Source organism: Diadema antillarum, unplaced genomic scaffold, assembly GCF_040938485.1.
Source record: "Diadema antillarum isolate AM-2024a unplaced genomic scaffold, OU_Dant_1.0 scf00000030, whole genome shotgun sequence".
NCBI classification, from domain to species: domain Eukaryota; kingdom Metazoa; phylum Echinodermata; class Echinoidea; order Diadematoida; family Diadematidae; genus Diadema; species Diadema antillarum.
The window spans coordinates 2,282,586-2,305,634 of record NW_027270919.1 but is presented as its reverse complement, the minus strand read 5'-3'; the positions used below and the strand labels follow the sequence as shown (position 1 = coordinate 2,305,634).

At 39.7% G+C, this 23,049-nt stretch overlaps 1 protein-coding gene across 1 annotated transcript in view; it reads left to right on the top strand.

The window, feature by feature from the left end:
• The window catches only part of LOC139740371 (uncharacterized), a 30,435-nt gene extending 15,640 nt beyond the window's left edge, over positions 1-14,795 (top strand). The window contains exons 9-15 of the mRNA XM_071650967.1: positions 3,643-4,359; positions 4,969-5,103; positions 6,768-7,368; positions 9,262-9,545; positions 10,268-10,704; positions 13,268-13,737; positions 14,540-14,795. Of these exons, the coding sequence (XP_071507068.1) occupies positions 3,643-4,359; positions 4,969-5,103; positions 6,768-7,368; positions 9,262-9,545; positions 10,268-10,704; positions 13,268-13,737; positions 14,540-14,795 (2,900 nt within the window). The remainder of the gene's footprint in view (positions 1-3,642; positions 4,360-4,968; positions 5,104-6,767; positions 7,369-9,261; positions 9,546-10,267; positions 10,705-13,267; positions 13,738-14,539) is intronic.
• The last annotated feature ends 8,254 nt before the right edge of the window (positions 14,796-23,049 follow it).

The window sequence follows — 23,049 nt, the reverse complement described above, 5'->3', positions numbered from 1 at the left end:
TATTTTATAAATTTCTTATGTATTTCTTTGTTTTTTCAACCTTTTTTTTAATCATTTTTTTCTCAAAATTTATGACAGAACCTATTTCAAGCATAATTATGCTAAAATTAATTAGTTTCAGCCTATGAAAGTGAAAATAATCATATCTTTATGAATAAGAAGAGAAAACTCCATTTGCTTAGACTTTATACGCAAAATCACATTTTCGAGCCATTTTTGCGAAAATAGTGTCAAAAGATGCGCAAGACTTGAAAGTAAAAAGTCAGCGAACGGCGCGGTCAAAAAATTTCGCGTGGCGGAGTAGTCGCGAAAAATGTCGAGGGGGGGTTGATTCAAACCCCCCCCCCCAGCCTTTTTAGGGTTAAAGGAGAACCAGATTTAATTGTGCATACAGACTTCTACCTATGATTGTTTAAGCTTACGAGTGGTGTTTTTATCACTCTAAAGCTGCGTTCATGCGAAACTAGTATTGCGTTTCTAAACACGTTTAGTCCCTAAACGTGTTTAGTTGCGTTGCGTTCATGCGATTTTTCCATTTAAACGCGTTTCAAAACGCCGATCTGAAAACGCAGAAAAAAGGGCGGTTTGAATCACGATTCTGCCAGAATCACAATCGCAGAAGCCGCATGAACGCAACTGTGATTTCAATCATGATTCTGTGACGTCATTGTGCGCTGTGCGCATGCGTGTCTCATGGGGTATCCCACAGCTTCTTGTTCTGTTTGCGCGCTCCTGTACGTCTTATGAATCGTGTGTTTCGGTACCATACTTGCATTTGTTGGTTTACATCACCGCCATACACGGATTCTATGCTAGTATCTAGCTGTTTAATATTATAATACATGTAATTACTCTCCGATTGAGTTGATAGTAGTAATTATGGCTGCAGCGCTGTGTCTACCAAGGGAAAAAAATTGGAGAGACAAAGAATTAAGATTTTTCGATCTGTGGGCATAGCCTGAATGCCACAGCTTATTGGAAATTATTCACCGAAATAAAAATGTAAATGCCTATAATGAACTGACTGATCAGTTGGCATAAGGTGGTCTGGCTAGAGTTGCAGAGACAAGGTCAAACTGCGCAGCAATGGCAAAGAATGAGCAGAGCCAGAATCAGCGTTGCGAAAGCCCGCATGAACGCTCTTCTGCTGAAACCATGATTTGAAATGCCGTTTTGAATCAATTATCATGATTCATGTTTGTGATTCTGGCTATGAAATTCGCATGAACGCGGCCTAATTTATGAGTACTGTGGAAGTCTTGGCAAACTTCAACCTTGACATGCTTTTCTGTTCACACTGACATTGCAATATCGACATGCTAAGGAGTGTTGTTTATTTTACATTTTTTTCTGGGGGTTGGAGGCAGAAGGTAAAGCAGGTGGTACAGCAGTGTCGCAGGAGGCATTACTTACAGATGTCTGAAGCATGCGTCAGTAACAAGTCAAGAGAATACATGTACATTGTACTTCCCCCCACCCCATCCCCCCCCCCCAAAAAAAAAAATCAAATTTTATAGAATTCTCTACACATACATTGTATTTTCCATCTATGTTTATGTGCACATGATATCAAAAATTCTAGTAGTCTTTTTATGCCTCCGCCATGAAGTGGTGCCGGAGGCATTATGTTTTCGGGTTGTCCGTCCGTACATCCGTCCACTTTCGTTTACGCGATAACTTGAGTAATATTGACTGGAATTTTACCAAACTTGGTCCAAGCATAAAGTATGATGGGGCAATTATTTGATAAGTTTTGGGGCGAAATTGGCCAAAGGTCAAAGGTCAAGGTCAAATCATGACATTGTATCCGTTTTCGCGATAACTCAAGACTGGATCGAGCAAATTTCACCAAACTTTGAGGATGATGTATGATAGGACAATTACTTGATTAGTTTTTTAGTGAAATCGGACAGAGATCAAAGGTCAAAGATCAAGGTCAAATCCTAAAATTTATCTGTTTACATGATAACTCAAAATTGGATGAAGCAGCTTTCACCAAACTTGGTCCAAGGATGATGTATGATGGGACAATTAGTTGACTAGATTGTAGTGACATTGGCAAGATGTCAAATGTCAAACGGTCAAGGTCAAATGCTATTTCCCCCATATCTATGCAATGCCCGAAGGTATTTTCTTGAAACTTGGTGTAGACATGTACTACTGCGTAAAGATTCTCCAGAGAGAGTTTCATGTCATAAGGTCAAAGGTCAAAAGGTCAAAGGTTAGGTGAAAATGTTGCAATATCACTTTTCTCGCAAATGGTTCAATGTATCTTTATGGAACTTGGTACATACGCATGAACTGACTGGCAGGGATTATCTAGGGAATTTAGGGGTCATGGGTCAATAGTCAGGGGTAAAAGGTCAAGGTCAACTCCTCAAAATTTTACTATTTCCCTCATATACTAGTATATGCAATGCTTGCATTAACAAATGTATTAGTTTTAAAATTTAATATATACATGCATTACCTAATGGAGATTCTCCGGGAAATTTCCAGCCAGAAGGTCAAAGGTCAAAGGTTAAGGGTCAAAGGCTAGGTTTTAATGCCCTCCACCCCACCCCCCAAAAAATCTATTTTGTACTGTAATTACACTCTTTCTTCATACCTTGGAAATTACTCAATGCATAAACTTATAAAAGGGTCCGTCAGAATTCAAGTAAAAATTCTCATATCCCCAAATATGTGTACCTGCAGTCTTAGATAATTATAGCAAACCCAGTTTAAGGAAAATGAACATTCAAGACATTTCTGACAAATCTGTCATTTCAATATTTTGCCAGTTATGTGAAACTGTCATGGATCACACATTGTGAAGACATTGTGCTATACACCTATTGGGAGAATCATGCATTATGGTGGAGGCATCAGTCGCCCTAGCGACATTTCTAGTTGTAAAGCTGTGACTGCCCAAAAACGTTCTAATTTTATAACTTGCGAATGTTTTGCCTCAAATGGTCACACTGCCATTTTGTGCCAGTCTGAAGTTTCTTCTGTTACCATAGCGTAATGATTAACAAAACTTGGACTATCAAATGTGAGGTTGCCTTTGATATAAATTATGCATGTTCAGTTACTCTTTGATTATCAAATAGAGTTGATATTAATCATTCATTAATTTTCAGTGCTCTCTAATGTCTTCTCTTATCAGATGTGGATGTAGCTTGTTTGTGATCAGGGCCCCGTTTTATCAAAAGATATAATCGATTATAAATTTCCTTAACAAACAGGCTGCCATAGACTATCAACTATATAATCAATTATAACTCTTCATAAAACAGGGCCCTGGTGTTGTTTTTACTAAAACGATCAGTCACTTCATGTTAATCCACAGCTGACTAGAGTGAGAAATGTTTCTAATTAGGTCAGTGGTAGACTATCGTGAATGGGAGTCTGTGGATGAGCTGACATGCTCTACAAAATTTCTTTTATCTCTTTGACCACTGAAGCAAAATTGAATGGGGGTTTCTGTAAGATGTGGGCAATGAGTTATAGTTTCGTACCCTAAAATTGTATTTGGATTGATTCACTATTTTCAAAGTTATCATTGCAGAGGGTCCCATTGTAACTTTTTTTTTGACATCTTGTACATTATATCTTCGTTTTTGATTTATGTACATTTGTTGTTTTTTTTTTATTCAGCTTCTGCTCGAAATATGTATGGAATGTCTCCTGTGAGAAGGAGAAGAAGAAGAATTTTGAAATCACCATCAAATCAGACATTGCTAGATGAGGAGACCCTCGGTGAAGTCTGGACTGCCAAAGATTACAAATGCCAACACTGCGACAAGACATTCCCCGATGAGCCAAGTCTCACAGCCCACCAGGAGGTTCACGTCGTCGAGAAGCTCTTCAAGTGCCCCTTGTGTGCCAAGGGTTTTATCAACAAAGAGCTCCAGGAGAGGCACATGGCAGTGATTCATGGGGAAGAGAAGCCATTCCATTGCCGACATTGCTCAGGGTGCTTTGAAACCAAGTCTGAGCTGGAAGTCCACGAGACCGCACATCACATCTCCCACTCCGAACTGCTCAAAGAGAATCATATGGACAAACCTGGCTCGAAGAATCACTTGCAGACTCCTGAAGCAAACTCGGGCTCTGAACACAACTGCCAAGTGTGCTCTATGTCATTTGTGGTGAAGCAAGAGCTGGAAGACCACTGGAAACGTAATGTAGATCAGGCAGTGGCTAAATGTAGGAGCTGTTCAGAAAAGTTTTTGTCCCAGTGTGAGCTCTACAAGCACGTAAAGACCCATGCAGCACTTGAGGAGGTGCAGCCCTCTGCTAGGAAGGTGCTAGTGGAGAGTGTTGTGCAGTCTAGTGACACCATACTGTGTACTGAGGAGGAACCTGCCAAAGGTAAATTTTGATAGTTTCCCCTTGTCGTCAAGATTTAATTCAAAGGATTCTTTGCATCGTGCAAGAAATCAGTTTCTGCAAATATGAATGAAATATGAAGGATTTAAATTCTCACAAACCCCAGGCTCATCAGAACATTTGGGGAAGGCTGTTACCTGTTTATAGTCCATTTGAATAGCTTTCCATTTGCTGTTTGAATTCTCGCGTTTCATGTTGTGCAAAAATAAAAGAGAAAGTTTCTGCTTTTGCAGTTTTGCATGTGTGCTGCCCCTTTGCTAAACCTGTAACGTAAATGATGCATGCTAATTAACTGATAAGGGCAGTGTACAAATGTATATGCTGCCAAAGGCATTAAATGCCATTGCAGCGATGAGCTGTTGTAGAGGCTAAATTGTCTTGACTGCCTACAAAATAAAGAAAGAACTACTAGTATTGCGTCGTAATCTATCTCACCGGTCCGATCACAAAAATCAATCCCTTGAAAACTTCTTCCTGTTGTTACTGTACCAGACAACTGTTCATTGTGATATCTTCAGGGTGGCAACATTACTTTCTAGGTTCCAGCATCAAACAATGTACGTATGTTTGTTTGTTTGTTTTTTCATTTAGCGGGTTGTACATCAGATGATGATGGTGAAGGACCCAACCCAACTCCAGAAAAGACTGCACTCACCAACACACCACAAAATGACCTGCAGGATACATCGTCTGAGGAAGAAGACATTGAGGATCTTAGCGTTTCAGGTATTACATTTTTTTCATTTTGAACAGAAAGAGTGATACAGAATTACTGTAAAAATTGATATTTTCGCATGACTGATTTTTCGCGCTTGGCGGGTAAGAAGAGTTTCACATTTTTTTGATTCCGCGGAATCAAGAGACAAAGTACAGGAACATATGGCAAGTATTGGTGTGCTTTTATTTTCACGCTAGTTTCTGATTGCGCGAAATGGCACAAAAATTTCCACTTTTACAGTAGTATATTTGTCTTGTGTCTTCAGGAGAAAAAAAAAAAGCAACAAAGGACAGCATTGAGATCTCTTGGGAAACGACAGAAAAAGGCAGTATGAAGATCTTGTGAAAACAGTTGTTGGACCTTTGAAGAAGTAACACTGCAGAGCAGACAGGAATTAGTAACATTGATCCTATTTAACCCCATAGGGATTCAGTTTGACCAAGTGGGTGACCCCTCCCAGTAAAACGTTGGTGTGACATAGCCCAGTTAAAGGACAAGTTCACCTTCATAAACATAAGGATTGAGAAAATGCAACAATATTAGTAGAACACATCAGTGAAAGTTTGAGGAAAATTGGACAATCGATGCAAAAGTTATGAATTTTTTAAATTTTTGTGTTGGAACCGCTGGATGAGGAGACTACTACAGCTTGTGAGTCATATGCGTACAACAGTATAAAGAAAATATAAAAGAAAATTCAACATATTTTCACTTTTTTCGCATAATAAAAGAGCAATTGACTAGCCTCTTTCTAAAGGCAGGGGGAATAATATTACCCATAACGTTTATCGGTAACGAGTCAGGGGAATGTGTACTTTTTTCAAAAGATGGAATTTTGTGAAATTCTCTTTATATTTTCCTTATATTGTTGTACGCATGTGACATCTAAGTTATTCATACACTGCAGTAGTCTTCTCATCCAGCGGGTACTGCACAAAAACTTCAAAAATTCATAACTTTTGAACGGATTGTCCGATTTTCCTCAAACTTTCAATGATCTGTTCTACTAATATTGCTATATTCTCTCAATCCTTATGTTTATGAAGGTGAACTTGTCCTTTAAAATATGGTTTACGTAATATGAAAATGTTCATGGTATTTAAAAGATTGTAAATTATATAAACCTGTGTCCTGTGAACAGCCAGTGCTTGTGCTACATGTACCTTTGTTAGTTAAGTTTATTTCACAATACGATCAACTTAGTTTTCCCGGTGTTGTAAGATTTGAAGGGATCGTATAGTTTTGGTTGAGACCTAATTTCAGGTTTCTAATATTTTTTTGATGAGATAATGAGAAACCTCTTATAAAATATGAAAGAGCATGTTATTCTATGAGGAATTCAACGTTTATTTGATGAAAATTGGTTTTGAAATGGCTGAGATATCCAAAAAAGAGCAATTCTAATAAAGTGTGGGACCCACACTTTATTACAATCACTTTGTTTTACTTTGTTTTTGGATGTTTCAGTCATTCCAAACCCGATTTTCATCAAATAAACTTTGAATTCCTCTTAAAATTGTATGCTCTGTACTATATCATAAGTGTTTTCTTGGTATCTCGTAAAAATTTAAAAGCCCAATTTTCATCTCCACCAATACTGTACCATCCCTTTACGGGATTGCAGTGAATTGGGCAATTTTACATTCCAAATATCTTTTTCTTCATCCCCAAGGATCGTGCTCAGATCGGCTACATGAAAAAGAAATGGCTGCTGCTGTGGAAGGACTTGCTGCTGCAAATCTGCATGAGACAGGCAAAGAGCTTGTAGCACAATGGAAAGACGTCCTCTTGGACTACTTCTGTAGTCCAGCAACCTCTGCGCCTGAGGTCATTAAAAGTTACATCGGGGATGGAGATTCCAACTACAATCATAGCTATGAAGGAGAGTCTGGCGAGGGGGACATTGAGGAGGAAGAAGAAGAGCTTGGGGAATCCACGAATGAACAAGCTGAGCCTCAGAACCATGACACTGCCATAGACTCGGCTGGGACCATTGAGCGCAGGTTGGATGCGTGGGACAACTGCAGGTGCGCGAGGAAGTGCAAGACGCTTTTTGCACGCCGTGAAATCCTCGACCACCAACTCCAGATCCTGTCGCTGACGTGGGTGGAGAAAAATATTGCAATCATGGCCCAGCTGGATGCTGTGCAGAACTGCACTGCATCCTTAGAGTGTGCCAAGCCAGCTGGGATAGAAGAGAAGAAGCTTGTCCGTGCTAGATACTTCTTTCATGGAAAAGACATATGTGGGGACATGTTTGCCTTTCTCCATGGGTAAGTGGTCCGCCAGTCCGATGGTATTACCCAACAAACATTCCCTGTTTTTAAGCCATGGGGGTCAATGCACAAGGTTCAAAGATAAATCGAAAATGCTAAAATGTCACTTTTTTTTCCCTCTCCATGTCTTGGAAATGGCTTAAGGAATCTTTCTGAAACCTAGTACTAATGCAAGTACTGCCTGTCAGTGTTTAGGGATTTTTAGGGTCATGGGTCGAAGTTCAAGGTCAAATTCTCAAAATTTCACCATTCCCCCTCTTGTCTGCACAATGCCTGACGGTGGTGGTGGGGGTGGGGCTTGAATATTGACCGCAGACAAATTACATTACCATCCTTTTCACATCTTGTACTCATATTCAGACCCTGTCCATGGAAATCACGGGTATGCTTGCCGAGATATAACAAAATTTTTGTGACCTATGCCACCGAAAATTGCAGTTTTCAATGACGTGTGTGTGTGTGCAAAGCAGGGTTTTACAAGAATTGTTGTCAGATGAATTTTTTACTTGTTTTTCTCAGATAACTTCCGTTTTTGTTATAATCAACTATTCTAGCTATAAAGAAGAAGTGAAGCTATGAACAAAAAATACATAAGAAATAAAAAAGCAATATAATACATTAATTTATTTTGAAATTGCCAGTTTCATCATGTAATTTTGTTTATAGTACTACAAAGAATAATATGTGACCCACTACTACAAAAAGGTCCTAAAGTCGCGCACGGTGGAAGCCGTGAAAATCGAGTTTGAAGTGAGAGCATTAAAATTGGTCAAAACTTACGATTTTCTGATTTTGATATATTATTAGAGTCTAACATGTCTTCTATCATCAGTCGAAATTTGGAAGCAAAATGATCAAACGAAAGACCAAAAAATAGCGTTTTTCTGAGCCATGTTTTTTGGCGTTTCAACGAAGCGGAAACTGGTTCGAAAATTTGGATTGAGCGCCGCAGATAGGTTCCGCCCCTAACAACGACCAGAGTGATCTCATTGGTCAGTTTGCTGCTTGCTGCTAACCGAAGCGTGAAGCTCGCACACTGCCCAGTCGACTGGTGCGTGCGGGCGAGGTGCGCTATGCTCAGCCGCTTCTCATATCCTGGTCACTGATTGGTTGGTGAGGAGACCGCCGACGCTGATGTGCTTGAATGAACTCTTCGGGGGTTGTTAGGGCTTACCCTTTATTGTCCAGAGGTGATCGCGATTGCGTCGAAAGGAAGACTTTTAGGGCGCTTTTCTCGAAACAGTGATTTTCCAGACGTCTCGACATGCTCTCTTTTAAACATCGATATCTCCGCAGCCGATTATTTTTATAAAATGTGTTATATATCAATCTAAAGCAGAAAGATTAGGGGATCATATCATGCAATTTTCAAATAATCGACCTCGCCCGACTTTAGGATCATTTTGTTGTAGCGGGTCACATATGTAGACAACAAAAAGTCCATTTGAAGCCTTATTTAGGGATTTTGAGATTGAAAATCTGAGGCGCACATCAAAAAATATGCGTAAATTATCGTGTATGCACACATAATAAAAATATGCGTAAATTATCATGATTACCATAAGAAAGAAGGATCTACCATACTTTTGGAAAAAGTAGTGATTCATTCCTTGAGATTACATAATTGGCAACCTGCATGCAGATTTTTGCCATGGTCATGCTATTGACAGCTTAAATCTTTTGCTGGGGAGTGCATATTTACCCCCTGGCCTATACAATTTCAAAAGAAATTATAGTATGGTATCCTACAAGCCTTACACTTTTGAAATTTGTACCCAATTAATCTTTTCTCAAGTTTGGCAGCAGGATATAAACTTGAATTGATAAGATTGCATTCATCTTCCAACCTGGATAGTTAACTAATGCTCTCCGTTTGTTTTGTTGTTGTAGCATCTCCTTCAGAAAGCTGCATGGATTGCAGAGGTGGGTAAAGAAGTATGGCCTTGTCGAAGGGATGCTGAAGATGAGGAAACCTGCAGCAGCCAAGTCCAGGAAATTCAGCTTAGACGAAACGAGAAGTACCGTGCGGTTCATCACCAACTACGCAGAGGAGTCGGCTGTTCTCCTGCCGGGTCGTATCCCACGATGCAAGACGTCTGGTATCCATCTTCTACCAAGCTCGGTTTCCAAGCTTTCTTTGTACAAGCTGTATCAAGCTGCAAGTCAGCAGAATGGTAGGCATTTGTTTTGTTTTGTTTTGTTTTTGTTTTGCTTTGTTTTGCTTACTTGTGGGCATGTATGCTCAAATTCAAAGTTCATAAGTCAAGGTCAAAGATCAAAGAGCAGACTTTAAGCTTTAAAATGATGTATGACTCACTTGGAATGAATTCTCAACAAACCTGTCTAAATACTGGAAAGAAAATACACACTCGAAAATTGTGTGCAGAGAAAAGAGACTCTGAAGTACAGGGCCTACTCAAGTGTTTAATCTTGCCAAGCTGTGGTAGCTATTTAAGCTGTGGTAGCTGTGCAATGAAAGTTACGGAAAAAGAGTACATACTGTAAAACATCTTTAGCTGACAACATTGAAGAGATGATCAGATTGATCTGAAATAGAGCAAGCGCTATGAGCACATTGTATCCATTACTAATCCCAACTTCCAAAGCAGTAGCATCATCCTTTCAAAAGTGAATAGAGTTGAAGTGAAGAGTGTATAAAGGATTTTTAACCCATTGAGGTTATATGCATGTATTACCCTAGTGATTATTTGGAGAAAGTTTACTTTGTAGACACATAGACGTACTGTAAAAGGTACATCACCCATGAAATGAGCAAAAAGTAGATATTGATTTTTGTCTTTTTTTGTTTTTTGTTTTTTGTTTTCTTTACATTTGTTTGTTTGTTTTTGCAACCGCTATAAACTTGTCCCTTTTCTACCCACTTAATTTGCCAAAGGGTCCCGAGCTATGCCGTATGTTGCCTTCTGCCAGGCTTGGCGACAGTATGCTCCCTCTGTTGTGACTACCAAACCTGAAACCGACCTTTGCCCTTCGTGCCAGCGGAACGCCACCATATTCTTGCACTCAGCCAACGAGCCAGAGAAGCTGAAGTTGGAGAACATGAAGCTGTATCGACATCACATCAAAGGTATCATGAATGCCATTGAGCATTATAGGGAAGAGACGACAGCAGCACAACAAAGCATCCAGGCATACCCTGCTGATTTTGGTCAGCATTCTCCATGCTCTCGTGTTGGGAAGATGCACTACAGTTTCGGCTTCAGCCAGCAGCTCCACTATCCTGCCAACCCTCAGTGCCCTGGCCCGGCAAGCTTTTTGAGCGCCAGAAAATGTGGCATCTTTGGCATCAACTGTGAAGGCATTCCCAAACAGGTCTGACTCTCACGACGCATCTTTTTTTTCTTCTTCTTCTTTCTTCTTCTTCTTCTTTCTTTTTTTTTTTCCTTTTTTTTTTTTTTGCAATGAGTGAGTATACGCTCCTGCAAGATGGTCAAGGTCTTTGCTAAAATGACTATGAGATGTCAAGAGGGTATTGTAGTCATATCAGTTCTTTCTAATTAATGCTATGATTTGTCCTGTGATATTGTTATTACAGCGTACTCACTTGTTGAAATGAGAATGTTGCAAACGTTGCCTTTTAAGAGAAGTAGAGACAGAACATTAACCCGTTGAGGATGAGTCCCAGTATACTTGGGAACGGGTCTATAGGAAATACGTGTTGTAGCAAAATCAGTACATCCTCAACAGGTTAATGTCATGAACTTTTAACACAAGATGTTCCGTGGTGATCTCCTGTAGACAAATTTTGCTTCACAGAAATTTTGCTCGTATGATATATTAGCCTCCTTATTGGTGACAATGTATGTACAGTTAAACTCACATAAAGTCGATCTTCTCGGGACTGAGCAAAACACATTGACTTAGGCGAGTTTCGACTTGTGCGTAAGTTGAAAAAAAAATCGACTTAAAGTTACAACACACGTACATATGTATAATGTACATGTATGTTGTCTACTCTGGAGCTGAGAGCTGGAGCGGTGTGCAAGACAGTTTTTCCACATTGACGCAGGCCAGGGCTCCACACTAACTTTTATTTTGATGGCCCCAAAATGATTGATTTTTATTTTTGGTGGCCTGAAAAAACAAAAAAAAAACAAGCAAAACTAAATCGGTCCTACGTTCTGTCCGAAAGTTACCGTTATTAATTTCTGATTGTAAAAGCAATCATCCACCATTTACAAGTATTTTAACACCTTCCGGAGCCGAATGTTACCGTTAATCATTTTCAAATGTAAAAACAAGCAACCGACATTCATTCTAGGATCTCATGGAGCTGAATATCATCCTTATTAATTTCTGAACGTGAAAGCAAACATCTGCTTTTTATTTCATCATCTAACTGAGCCGATTGATACCATTACTCATTTCCAAATCTAAAAGAAACAATCTGTTGCTTATTTTCGCATCGTACGGAGCAGAATATTGCCGTTATTCCATCTCCAAATTCAAAAGCAAACACCCGACATTTATTTTATGATCGTAAGGAGCCGAATGTTACTGCTGTCCAATTCCGAAAGTGAAATGAATTATCTGACAATTATTTCAGCATCGTATGGAGCCGAATGTTATACTGTTTTTCATATTCGAACGTCAAGGCAGACATCCGACATTTACTTTACCATCAAACGCAGCTGAATGTTATTGTTATTCATTTCGAAATGTTATGCAAATGTCTGATATTTATATTAGCATCTTAATTCGACATTTACTTTAGCATCTTTCGGAGCTGAATGTTATTGTTATTTACTTTCGAACGTAAAAAGTAAACATCCGGCATTTATTTTATCATCGTATGGAGTTGAATATCATTATTATTCATATCCGAACGTCAAAGCAAACATTTGACATTTATTTCAGCATCTTCCGGAGCCGTATTTTGTCCTTATTCATTTCCGAACGCAAGATCAAATATCTGACATTAATTTCAGCACCGTACGGAACTGAGTCTCGCCATTATTAATTTCCAAAAGTTTAAGCAAACATCCGACATTTTTTTTAGTATTATACGGAGTCGAATACATTGTATTACCATTATTCACTTCCAAAATTAAAAGAGCAAACATTTGACATTTATTCTAGCATCTTATGGAGCCAATTGTTACCGCTGTTCATTTCCAAAACTGAAGGCAAACATCCGGCCTTTTTGGTGGCCCGGCGTGCGTTTTTGGTGACCCCCGTCGCAAATTAACCATTCGCAAAATCGTGATTCGATTCGCGAAAAGACTCCGCTAAATATAAGGCATAGATCGCTACACTCGGCAGGGGCTACATCGTCCTTTCACCAGGTCTCGTTACAAAACCAAAATCTCGCGTGAGTTCTTGCGTTACCTATCGTTAATGTTAACGAAACATCGTTAATTTGTGCTAGGGATCGTTACTCATCGTTACTACAAACGTTAATTTTCCCGATCGTTAGTTTGCGTTACTAACGATTCAGGTGAAACCGCTTGCGTTAATGAAACGTTAATGTTTATTTACGCAAAGTTTCTTTTGGTATATACTGTATGTAAACAAAAACTGGTGTCTCTCGTGATTTTGATAGTGATTTATTTCACAATAAAATCTTATTCGACTCATAATAGGCACAGTGAATCCAGTGGTTTTGCTGTGAAAGTGTTCTTGGAATTTCATCGACTTAGGCGAGTATTCAACTTACAAAATTCGACTTGTGAGTGAATTAATACACGTAAGTCAATGGGGAAAAATCAGGATTTTTAAAAATCATCGACTTGCGCGATTATTCGACATATACAACGTCGACTTAGGCGAGTTTAACTGTATACTACACAGGTATAGTCATGTGTCTTGTTGTGCATTTTTCTCTGCATTCTCTTATGCCTTTTTTCTGCATTCTCTTTTTTCCGTGACACTACAGGTGAACTTCCTCATTGATGAAGGTGTCCAACATGCCAAGAACTCTGTTGCTGCTCTTTCCTATCTACACCACTTTTTTCAGCATTTTGGGCTTGGGGAGAAGATGGTGAGTCTCCACTGTGACAGTCCATCAGGGCAGACCCGGAACCAATTTCTCCTGTGGTATCTGGCCTGGCGATGTATCAGTGGGTTACACGAGGACATCACAGTGAACTTCATGGTGGGCAACCATGCAAACTTTGCCCCACAGTACTGCTTTGGCCTGCTCAAAAGGAAATTTCGCTCGTCAGTCGTGTCCACACTGGCAGACATTGCTGGAGTCATTGAGGCTTCATCGTCCCGTGGAATCAACATCGCACAATTAGTGGGAGATGAAGGAGGGCAGCAACAAGTACCAAGCTATGCCTGGGATGAGTTCTTGGGCCCTCACTTCCAACCTATCCAAGACATTGACTCCTTCTACCACTTCAGGTATGTAGTGTGCGGGGTTGAATCAACCCCCCTTTGACATTTTTCGCGACTATCCCGCCGCGCGAAATTTTTTGACCGCACTGTTCGCTGACTTTTTACTTTCAAGTCTCGTGCAACTTTTGACATCATTTTTGTGAAATCGAGCATACCGTTCGCGACGCTACACAACCTTTTATACATGCCTGTCAGACCGAAAATGGCTCAAAAACGTGATTTTGTATGTAAAGTCTATGCAAATGGAGTTTTCTCACCTTATTCATAAAGATGTGATTATTTTCACTTTCATAGGCTGAAATCTATTAATTTCAGCATGATTATGTTTGAAAAGGGTTCTGTCATAAGTTTTGCGAAAAAAAAGATAAAACAAAAAGTCGAAAAACAAAGAAATACATAAGAAATTCATAAAACAATAAAATACATAAGAAATTAAGTGTGATACCAGATTTTTTTTTTTACAAGTACTTTGTTAGGAATGCTACAAAGAATGTTATCACCAAAAATTAGGATTCTAGGAGCTTTACTTTCTGATTTAGAGCAAAATGCATGATTTTATGCATATATTAGCATAATCAATTAATATAATCAAAATTTCCATTTCTTTTGGTATAATGTGGTAGATGATGCCACAGTTAATGCATGTGCCAATTTTTATGGCAATTGTGCGTTCGACGGCCGAGATCAGTTTATATCTTGAATGAGGAAAAGCATTTTGAGTTTTTGCAGTGTGATTGTCATTGCAGTTTAGAATAGAAAATTGAACAGATGAAGCCAATCTTTCCACTCATCTCTCTCTCTTCCTTAGGTTTTCAAATTCAGAGCCTGGAGTAGTGTACTGCCGTGAATTTGCCAGCCACCAAGAAAAGAAATGCTTTCTTCTCAAGCCAGATGTCAGTCTCCCACATACTCTTCCACCGCCCATTCCAGCACCTGGACTTTCTGTCGACAGGCAGCGCTACCTCGACACAAAGATACGACCGTTGTGCAGACCAGAAGCAAGGGATGTGACCAGTCCATCCCCTGAGAGTAAAGAGTCAGACTTTCTTGATCCACAGAACTAATTCCACTCAACGATTCAACCTTTGTGCAGTCTCTGATGTGAGAGAGATGACCTGACCATTCCCTAAGAGAGAAGGGTCAAATAACTTAAGTGTGGCGCTCTATCAGATCTTTCTCCCAGCTGGGTATGCTTTGATAGGTTGGAACAATGCAAACATTATCTCAATTGATTTACAGTTGATCTCTACTCTCCCTTGCTGCATGAAGAAAAATTGCATTACACTGTAGATGTTTGAATCTTCTTGATTTACATCTGAGTAACTTATTGCAGTAATGTTACATAATTGCTACTTTCTTCTCCAAAGCCTAGTTAAACCATCAATTTAGCTACAGTAAGTTACCATCTGTGAATTTCCTTATAAATGTCAAAATGTCTGCCACCAATTTGGCTACAATTACCACCCGTGAATTTCCATATAAATGTCAAAATGTCTATCTGTGCGGAAAGAATCAACCTATGCAGTAGGGATCCTGTAACATGCTTATCTGCGTGTAATAGAATTGGAAGATTACTCCATAGAACAAGGCGTCTTTAGTGTCCAATGTCTCTCTATCAGCCCCAACTTGTGTTGATGTCAGGCAGTAATCAGGATACCTCAACAGTGTTTGTCTCTCAAAAATATTTGCCAGCAAGAATGATGACATATATGAATGAGTTCTTATTCATAAAAGTAGAGGGAGAAATTCAAATTTTCAAATGAATTTAAATTTGAGGGGATTGCATGCTGAAATTCAGCTCTCTTCGTTGAACTTTCTGTCTGTAAACTATGCCTCTTTCATTTTGAGTACAATCTGCACAATTTTTCTTTATCGAAATGTTGCTGCTCTTTTTCAAATATCCCTCAAAGGACTTTACTGACAGCCACAGGTGTGGATTTTTGCTAGGTCAAATAAGTGATAGATTATTTTTCATCTGTAAATCCAAACTCATGATTCTAACTTGCAGATGAATTAAAATTTTACCCATCAGTATCTAAGCTGCAGAAAACTCTGAAAGACAATGTCTTTATCACCATGAATGTGGCAAAGTGTGAAACTATATATTTTTTCGTATTTATGGCCAAAATCGTAATCAACTGTTTTTCACATGAACTTATGTAATTGTCTACAGAGCACTTTAAGTTATGTTGAGAAGAGTCTATTTCTGAGCAATCATTCACTGTAGTGAATGGATCAACAGTCGTATGTAAAATCATGCTATTGTGATAAGTGATACAGAGTTGATACAAAATCATGTATGATAGTAATTTCAAGTCATGAATGCAGTTAATTTGAAATATATGCATCAAAATGTCAGAAATGGAGTACAGTGCGTGTATCAAGAAATTGGTGAAATACCAATGCCGATTAGGCAAAATCCAGAAGTTTGATTTCTTTATCAAGGCTGATGTGACTTAAGATGTCATGGTCTCTTTGTTGATTGCAATATTTTGTGTACATGTACAAATACCTCCCTGTTATATGTAAAACAATGGATCCTTTGATGTATATATTGTAATTATTTTTGTATCCCACACTTGCAGAGATTCTGCTTGTCCATGTTTTCAAAAGAATGAAAACATTGAAACGCATCACATTATTACCGCTGTTCTCTATTTTGTTATGCAATCAGCATCCAAGGTCTGGGACAGACAAACTACAGACAACAATACTGACGGACACTTTAGGGGGAAAAAAAAAGCATGCATGGCAGACCAATCCCTCACATTCCGATCCTGCCAGTAAAACAATATCTCCTGTTATTAAAGTGTGTATGTTGTAGATTAGCATGAAATTGCCAGAACTTGGTTTGAATGCAACTCCGAAACCAGTCAACACTTGTGTGCCAATCAGAAGCATTCGTTAGAAGAATAACATTTTAGGTGCAATTTTATCTTTCCCATTAAATCTTACAGACCACATTTGTAACTCAAGTGAGCTAATGAGCTCATTCAGCGTACAGCGTCTGTCGTGCATCTTCTGTTGTGTGTTGTGCATACTCTATTTATTAATTTTCAGCATCTGCTTGGAAACCCCATGACAGATTGTCACCAAACTAGACGGGGAGCATCCCTATAAAGAGAGCGATAGAATCTTAATTTGTTCAAGTGGGCACCATACCCCTCCCATTTTTCGCAGATTTCTTGTATAAGAACAGAAATTCTGAGTTATACAGCATTCTTTTGTGAATCTGCTTTAAAGTTTGTTTATAGTACATGTATTCGCATTTGATCTTTACAAAGTATATGTTGTTTTGTTTGAAATTGCAAGGTTGAATTTTCTACAAACATGACTAGTATTATTACTTGTGTGGCAGAGTATACAACTGGATGCCATGCCCTCCTGGAACCCCCCAAAGCTCTCCAAGTTAACCATGTTCTTTTGGGGTATTCAATAGTTTGCAGGAATGTGTGGAAAGGTAACTTGCGATACTCAAGCGAGCACAAGATTTAATTACTTTTTTTTTCCGTGCTGTTACATTGTACTTATGTGTAACTCTGATGTGCCTTGGAAGAAGATATGTACAAAATATTGTTCTCTCCCCCTTCCCATACAGTAATGTGTGGGAAAACCATGAATGATTACATGGTAAATTTGATGTCTTGTGTCTCTTTGTATATGTTCTGTATAGGTGTGTTCAAATGTAAATACAGTAGTATTGTCTCTGGCAAGATACAGCAAATGTGCCTGGTATGCACCACGAGTGTATAGAACAATCAGTGATTTCAGTTTTTCAGCTGAAAGGAAGTACGTCCGAGTATGTGTAATAATTTCAGCAGAAAGGAAGTAAGTACATGTATAGGCAGAGGAAACGATGCATTTAGTTTCCACCAAGCGCATGAGCTTTGTGTACCGGTACGTTGTGTGTTCAAGTAGCCTGCTGTAAGTGATTTTTTATTCCGTCATTTACTGTGAGTGGCAAATTTGTTACATCTTGAATAAATCATAAATCTAAAGTGTGTGCACTTCAGCTGCATAGGGAATACTGACAATAACGCAAACTGTAAGTTATGTATGATTGTCTTTGCTTTTGTTTCCCTTTATTACTAGTATTACATTTTCTCGGATGACATTTCAGGCTGAAAGAGCACTGAACCACGTGTAATGATCAGATTATCATCTAAATGAAATTTAAGTGAAATTTTGTTTCTTAAATTAGTTTCATATGCATGTATTACAGACATGTCCTGGAAAGAAAAAAAAAGATGAAAAAAATTAACTGTAGCAGACCTGGCATGGCAACTTAGCTGCCCATGATGCCGAGGATAGTTGCAACATATTCCGTACCCCTCGCTGGCACAAGTGTTTCATCAATTATCACAGCACTTATGATATCCATGTTTTAAAGGAATGGTGGCTTGGTGAAAGATGTGTGAATAATTTGTGTGTTTTTCAATAACCTTGAACACAAGTCAGCTTTATTCTTTGCCACATTCGGAGCCTACATGTCATGATTTATGTGAGTGGAAGAGAAATTTCAAGTTTAAGTTTAAAATGCTGGTCGTTGTGAAAATGACATAAAGTGACATAAGCATGAAGGTAACTTCAGCTTGCATAATTCTGTTATGCTTACTGTTCCTTTAAGTGGTAACCCAATAAACAGATGCTGAAACTGATACTCAGCAGTGTTTTTCACTTATTTTTGTGATCTGTTGAGTGCATCACAATATTGAAGTACTTTTGGGAGTGCAGTGGAATAACATTAACAACATTTACAAGATGTGTTTGGTTGCTTCGGTGACAAGACCTTGTACTTCAAGATTTAACCCGTTCCTTACGGGAACCTGGTTTACCAGGTTCCCGTGGTAGCAACTGATATACGGGAACCTGGTTTCCAAAATGAAGACAAGGGTGCCTGCTTCAGTGGCCTAAATTCATGTTTCTTTGTGTTAAAATTCTCAGAAAAGTGGGTTTGATAAAAAGATCAGAGTTTATTCTATCAGGATTTGTTCTCCTGCTGTTTAAAAAAGGGGGTTTTACAGTATTATGTACCTTTTCCTGATTTAGTTTTTTGCTTGTTCTGCTGTAAACTCGTACGAACATGTACATACATGTAATGATCAAGGCTGAAATCAGTTAGAAATGCGGGTTCGCTGACCCCAGTCACCTCATTCAGGTACCTGGTTTTGTGTAGAACAAAAGATTCTGAGAGCTCATCAGCGCACGCTCTATTCATACCTCGCACCCGATCGATATTTCCATTGTTCACGGGCACATGTAGTTGACCGTAGAAAGGGAGACACAATGAATCGCTTGACTGCCTTCACACAGCTGGATTACCAACCTGTGTGCCTCTCTGTCGACGGGCGAAAAGAATCTCGTTTGGGGGCATTAAAGGCACTCAGAGAATTGCGGAAGGAACGGGTTAATAGTAAAATCACTTTTTGGGATAAGTTCTTGCCAGCTGAGTAGGACAACAGACCATAAATACTTCTTCAAATCAAGATATGCCTATGCTAATTTCAGCTTGGTCAAAAAGTGCACCAAAAAAACTGTCCCCAGAAAGACAATTTTTAGTTCAGCTAAAGGGAATGCACCATATAAAGGTACATGATGTCCATACAATAGTCCAGTCTGTTTGTGTGTGTGGGTGTTCTTTATTTTATTCATCACTTTATGGAATATTCAAATTGAACAGAAGAGAGGAATAGGCAAAAAAAGAAAGTCCAGGACATAATTCTGGAAATACAATCATGCAGAGCCCAGGTACAAATTTTTACAAATCAATGTTTATTCAATACAAGTAAGAAACTGATCACATAAAACTGAACTAAATATTGGTAACATTTCTCAGTAAGTTAGCAAGAATGTTTGCTGTACTTTTAGCAAAAAAAAAAAAAAAAAAAAATATATATATATATATATATATATATATACACACATGTATATATATATATATATATATATATATATATATATATATATATTCTCTCTCAAATTATATACCAGGAGCAGACGTATTCCCTTGTGTGTATGTTCTGCTTCAGAAACGGATTTTATTCTAACATCACATCGCATCCTGGTCGCTGATGAAGAATGCGATGACTAACCTGTTTGGTGTCTTGTTTCTAAAACATGCGCTTTCCTCGCCAGGATAAAGCGTTTTAATGCCATATTGGGTTTTAATCTCATTCACTTCTGTTCGTTATTGATCAGTGACTACCAGGAAAGGCTGGTTGACTATCAGGTAAAGTCTGATTGACTATCAGGAAAAGTCTGATTGACTACGGGAAAGACCGTTGACTATCAGGAAAGTCTGATACAGTATTCCATCACGGACAAGGCACAACTACTGGCTGGGATGTCTCTATGGGGGCCGGAGGTGTGAGTTTGCGTCAGTGAAAGACAAGATGAGGTGGGTCTCTGAACCGTTTATCTTCGTGATAGTAAATCGGAGCATGACATTGGCAATGTAAGTCCATTGAAAAGCTATCAGGGATTCATTTTTGTCATGTTTTTTAACACTGATTTCATCCTTTCATCTTTGGCTGTTCGTGGAGGGAACCAGTCCATGGATGCGTCGTTGCTACGCCAAACGCGCACATACACACTGCGCGGTTACCATGCACTGTGGCAGCAACTACCAGACTAGACGCATTTCATCACAAGCAGGTTAGTTTTGAAATCCGTCCGACCAGGAGCAGACGTATTCCCTTGTGTGTATGTTCTGCTTCAGAAACGGATTTTATTCTAACATCACATCGCATCCTGGTCGCTGATGAAGAATGCGATGACTAACCTGTTTGGTGTCTTGTTTCTAAAACATGCGCTTTCCTCGCCAGGATAAAGCGTTTTAATGCCATATTGGGTTTTAATCTCATACACACATGTATATATATATATATATATATATATATATATATATATATATTGTAACGAAATTCGGTGGAACCGATTCGATTTAACCGTTTCGATTATAATTTGGTATGATCGATTGTGCCTATAGCATAGAAAGGGGGCACTATGGGAACGTTGGGCAAATGCTGTAATGTGGTAGTGCATTATTATGAGCTTTAACATTTATTATTAAATTTGTGGTTACTTGTTTGTCATGGGCAAGTTTGGATGATTTCAATACCAACTCCGGTTTAGACCGATGATACATGCCGAATTATAGTAACCATGTACAAGAGATACTGTTAAAACGTATAATCATTGTACGAATTTTGTAACCACACCAACATTGTAAATAATTTAAATGACTACTATGGGTATTCCTCGCGTCGCTTACGGCCGTGCGGGATTGCCTCCTCATTCCGCGGTAGGAGGAGAGGCATATAAAGTGGCCGTTGTGTGACATAGTCCGCAACAAGTAGCCCGTGTATGATACATTTCCAATGTGTTGATATTGTTTGCTTCTATAAGTAATAAACGGTTCATGTGTTCCTGTAATGCTGACTTCATTGTGTCTTCTTGAGTGTTCTACCACGATACAACAGCTTGGAGAGTGGTGGTACATGTTCCTGAGAAGACCAACTAGCAAGTCATTGGATTTCGGGTATAATGGTAATGTGACTTGTCGCATAGTCCGTGCCCAATCCAAGTTCCAGCCGTCGCCATTGGATTCCGGGTATATTGGTAATGTGACTTGTCGCATAGTCCGTGCCCAATCCAAGTTCCAACAGTCGCCGATGGATTTCGGGAATAGTGGTAATGTGACTTGTCGCATATGCCCTGTGCCCAATCCAAGTTCCAGTCGTCGCCTGAGGAAGTTGGTAACGGTGCGATATAGCACTTTACCCCGTGCCATCAACGATGCCTGTGCCACCATATGGTTGTGAAAGGTGTTCCACGTTAGCGTGACTGAGTTGGTAGCAAAAGTTGGTAGCAGAACTTGGTAGCAAGAATTGGTAGTAACAGTTGGTAACAAAATAAGTGTACCAATTTAACATCCTCTACAAGTGACGCTTGGGAGTGACATACTTTAAGTGATGCTGAACTTGGTATGTGTGCCGCTTGTGTTGGTGAGCTGCTTCTGACACAACATAATACACGGTAGCATACAGACTACTGTAGTAGTTTTAATAATTTAAAGGGATCGTTGTAAACTGCAACAAAACGAACCCCGCCTACTCGGCCATCCTGACACGGCTCGCGGAGGCATTTGTACAGACAGTCAAATACACTCTTACTTCACGACGAGAAGGCGAGTTCGTCACACATGGTGTCAGGAGTGGGATCCCTATTTGTAACTTTTGTATGAATTAATGTAGTTAACTGTGTTTTCACTATGGCACACGAGATACCATTGTTGGAGTTGTCGCTTTTGCTGGAGAGCAAGATCAGCGAAATCGACGACTTAATTGCTCAGGTGTCAGAGTCGGTGCGCAAACAAACTGAAGTAGCACCAACTTCGGTTTCTAACTTACGCTGCTCACCGATGACACTTGGAGGGCGCCCTAACCAGTCGTCACTGCCACCCTCACCAGTGGTGTCACCTCAGCTGTTTGGAGATGCGAATAGAGAGGTGGAGTTGTCAGCTCCGCCATCGGCAAAGCTACTACCTCAGCAGCATCAAACTCCAATGCAGCAGGCGCATTCATCTCGTACAAGTGACCAGGATGTTACATTTGGAGGACAACCAGATGTAATGCCACACCAGTTTGGTCCGAACCAGCGACGTCGAACAGAGCTCTGGGACCAGAGACGTCATTATGATGTTCAGGGCAACGGAACCAGCAAACCGGCCGTCATACCAGATAGATATGATGGCAAAGGACCTGTACTGGACTATCTTTGCCATTTCGAAGCTTGCGCTGGAGTTAACCGCTGGACGGAAGTGGAAGCTCTTCAATATTTGGCTGCCAGCTTGAAAGGAGCTGCTGTCAAAGTACTAGCACAGCAGACGGGACGTCAGTTGACGTACCAAGAACTCGTGAACCGCCTGAAGCACCGCTTTGGACCTGTTTCGCATTCAGAAGTATTCCTGGCAGAACTGCGTACCAGACGACGCAGACCGAAGGAAAGTTTGCAGGAGCTAGGACAGAGCATTCGCGAGCTTACATCCATGGCATATCCTGAATTCGAGGAAGCGGGCCAAGATAAATTGGCTCGAGGTCATTTTCTCGATGCTATAGTTGACCGGGATATCAGAATCGGCCTCTTCCGGGCTCAGCCTCGTACGCTCGACGAGGCAATCCAAGCTGCTCTCAACACAGAAGCCTTCCTGCGGATGGAGAGTGACCGTCGACAGTATACCCGGGTCTTGTTGTCACAGGACGCACAACAAGATAATGTAGTGGCTGTGAAGGATGAAGACACTGCTGACAAACCCAT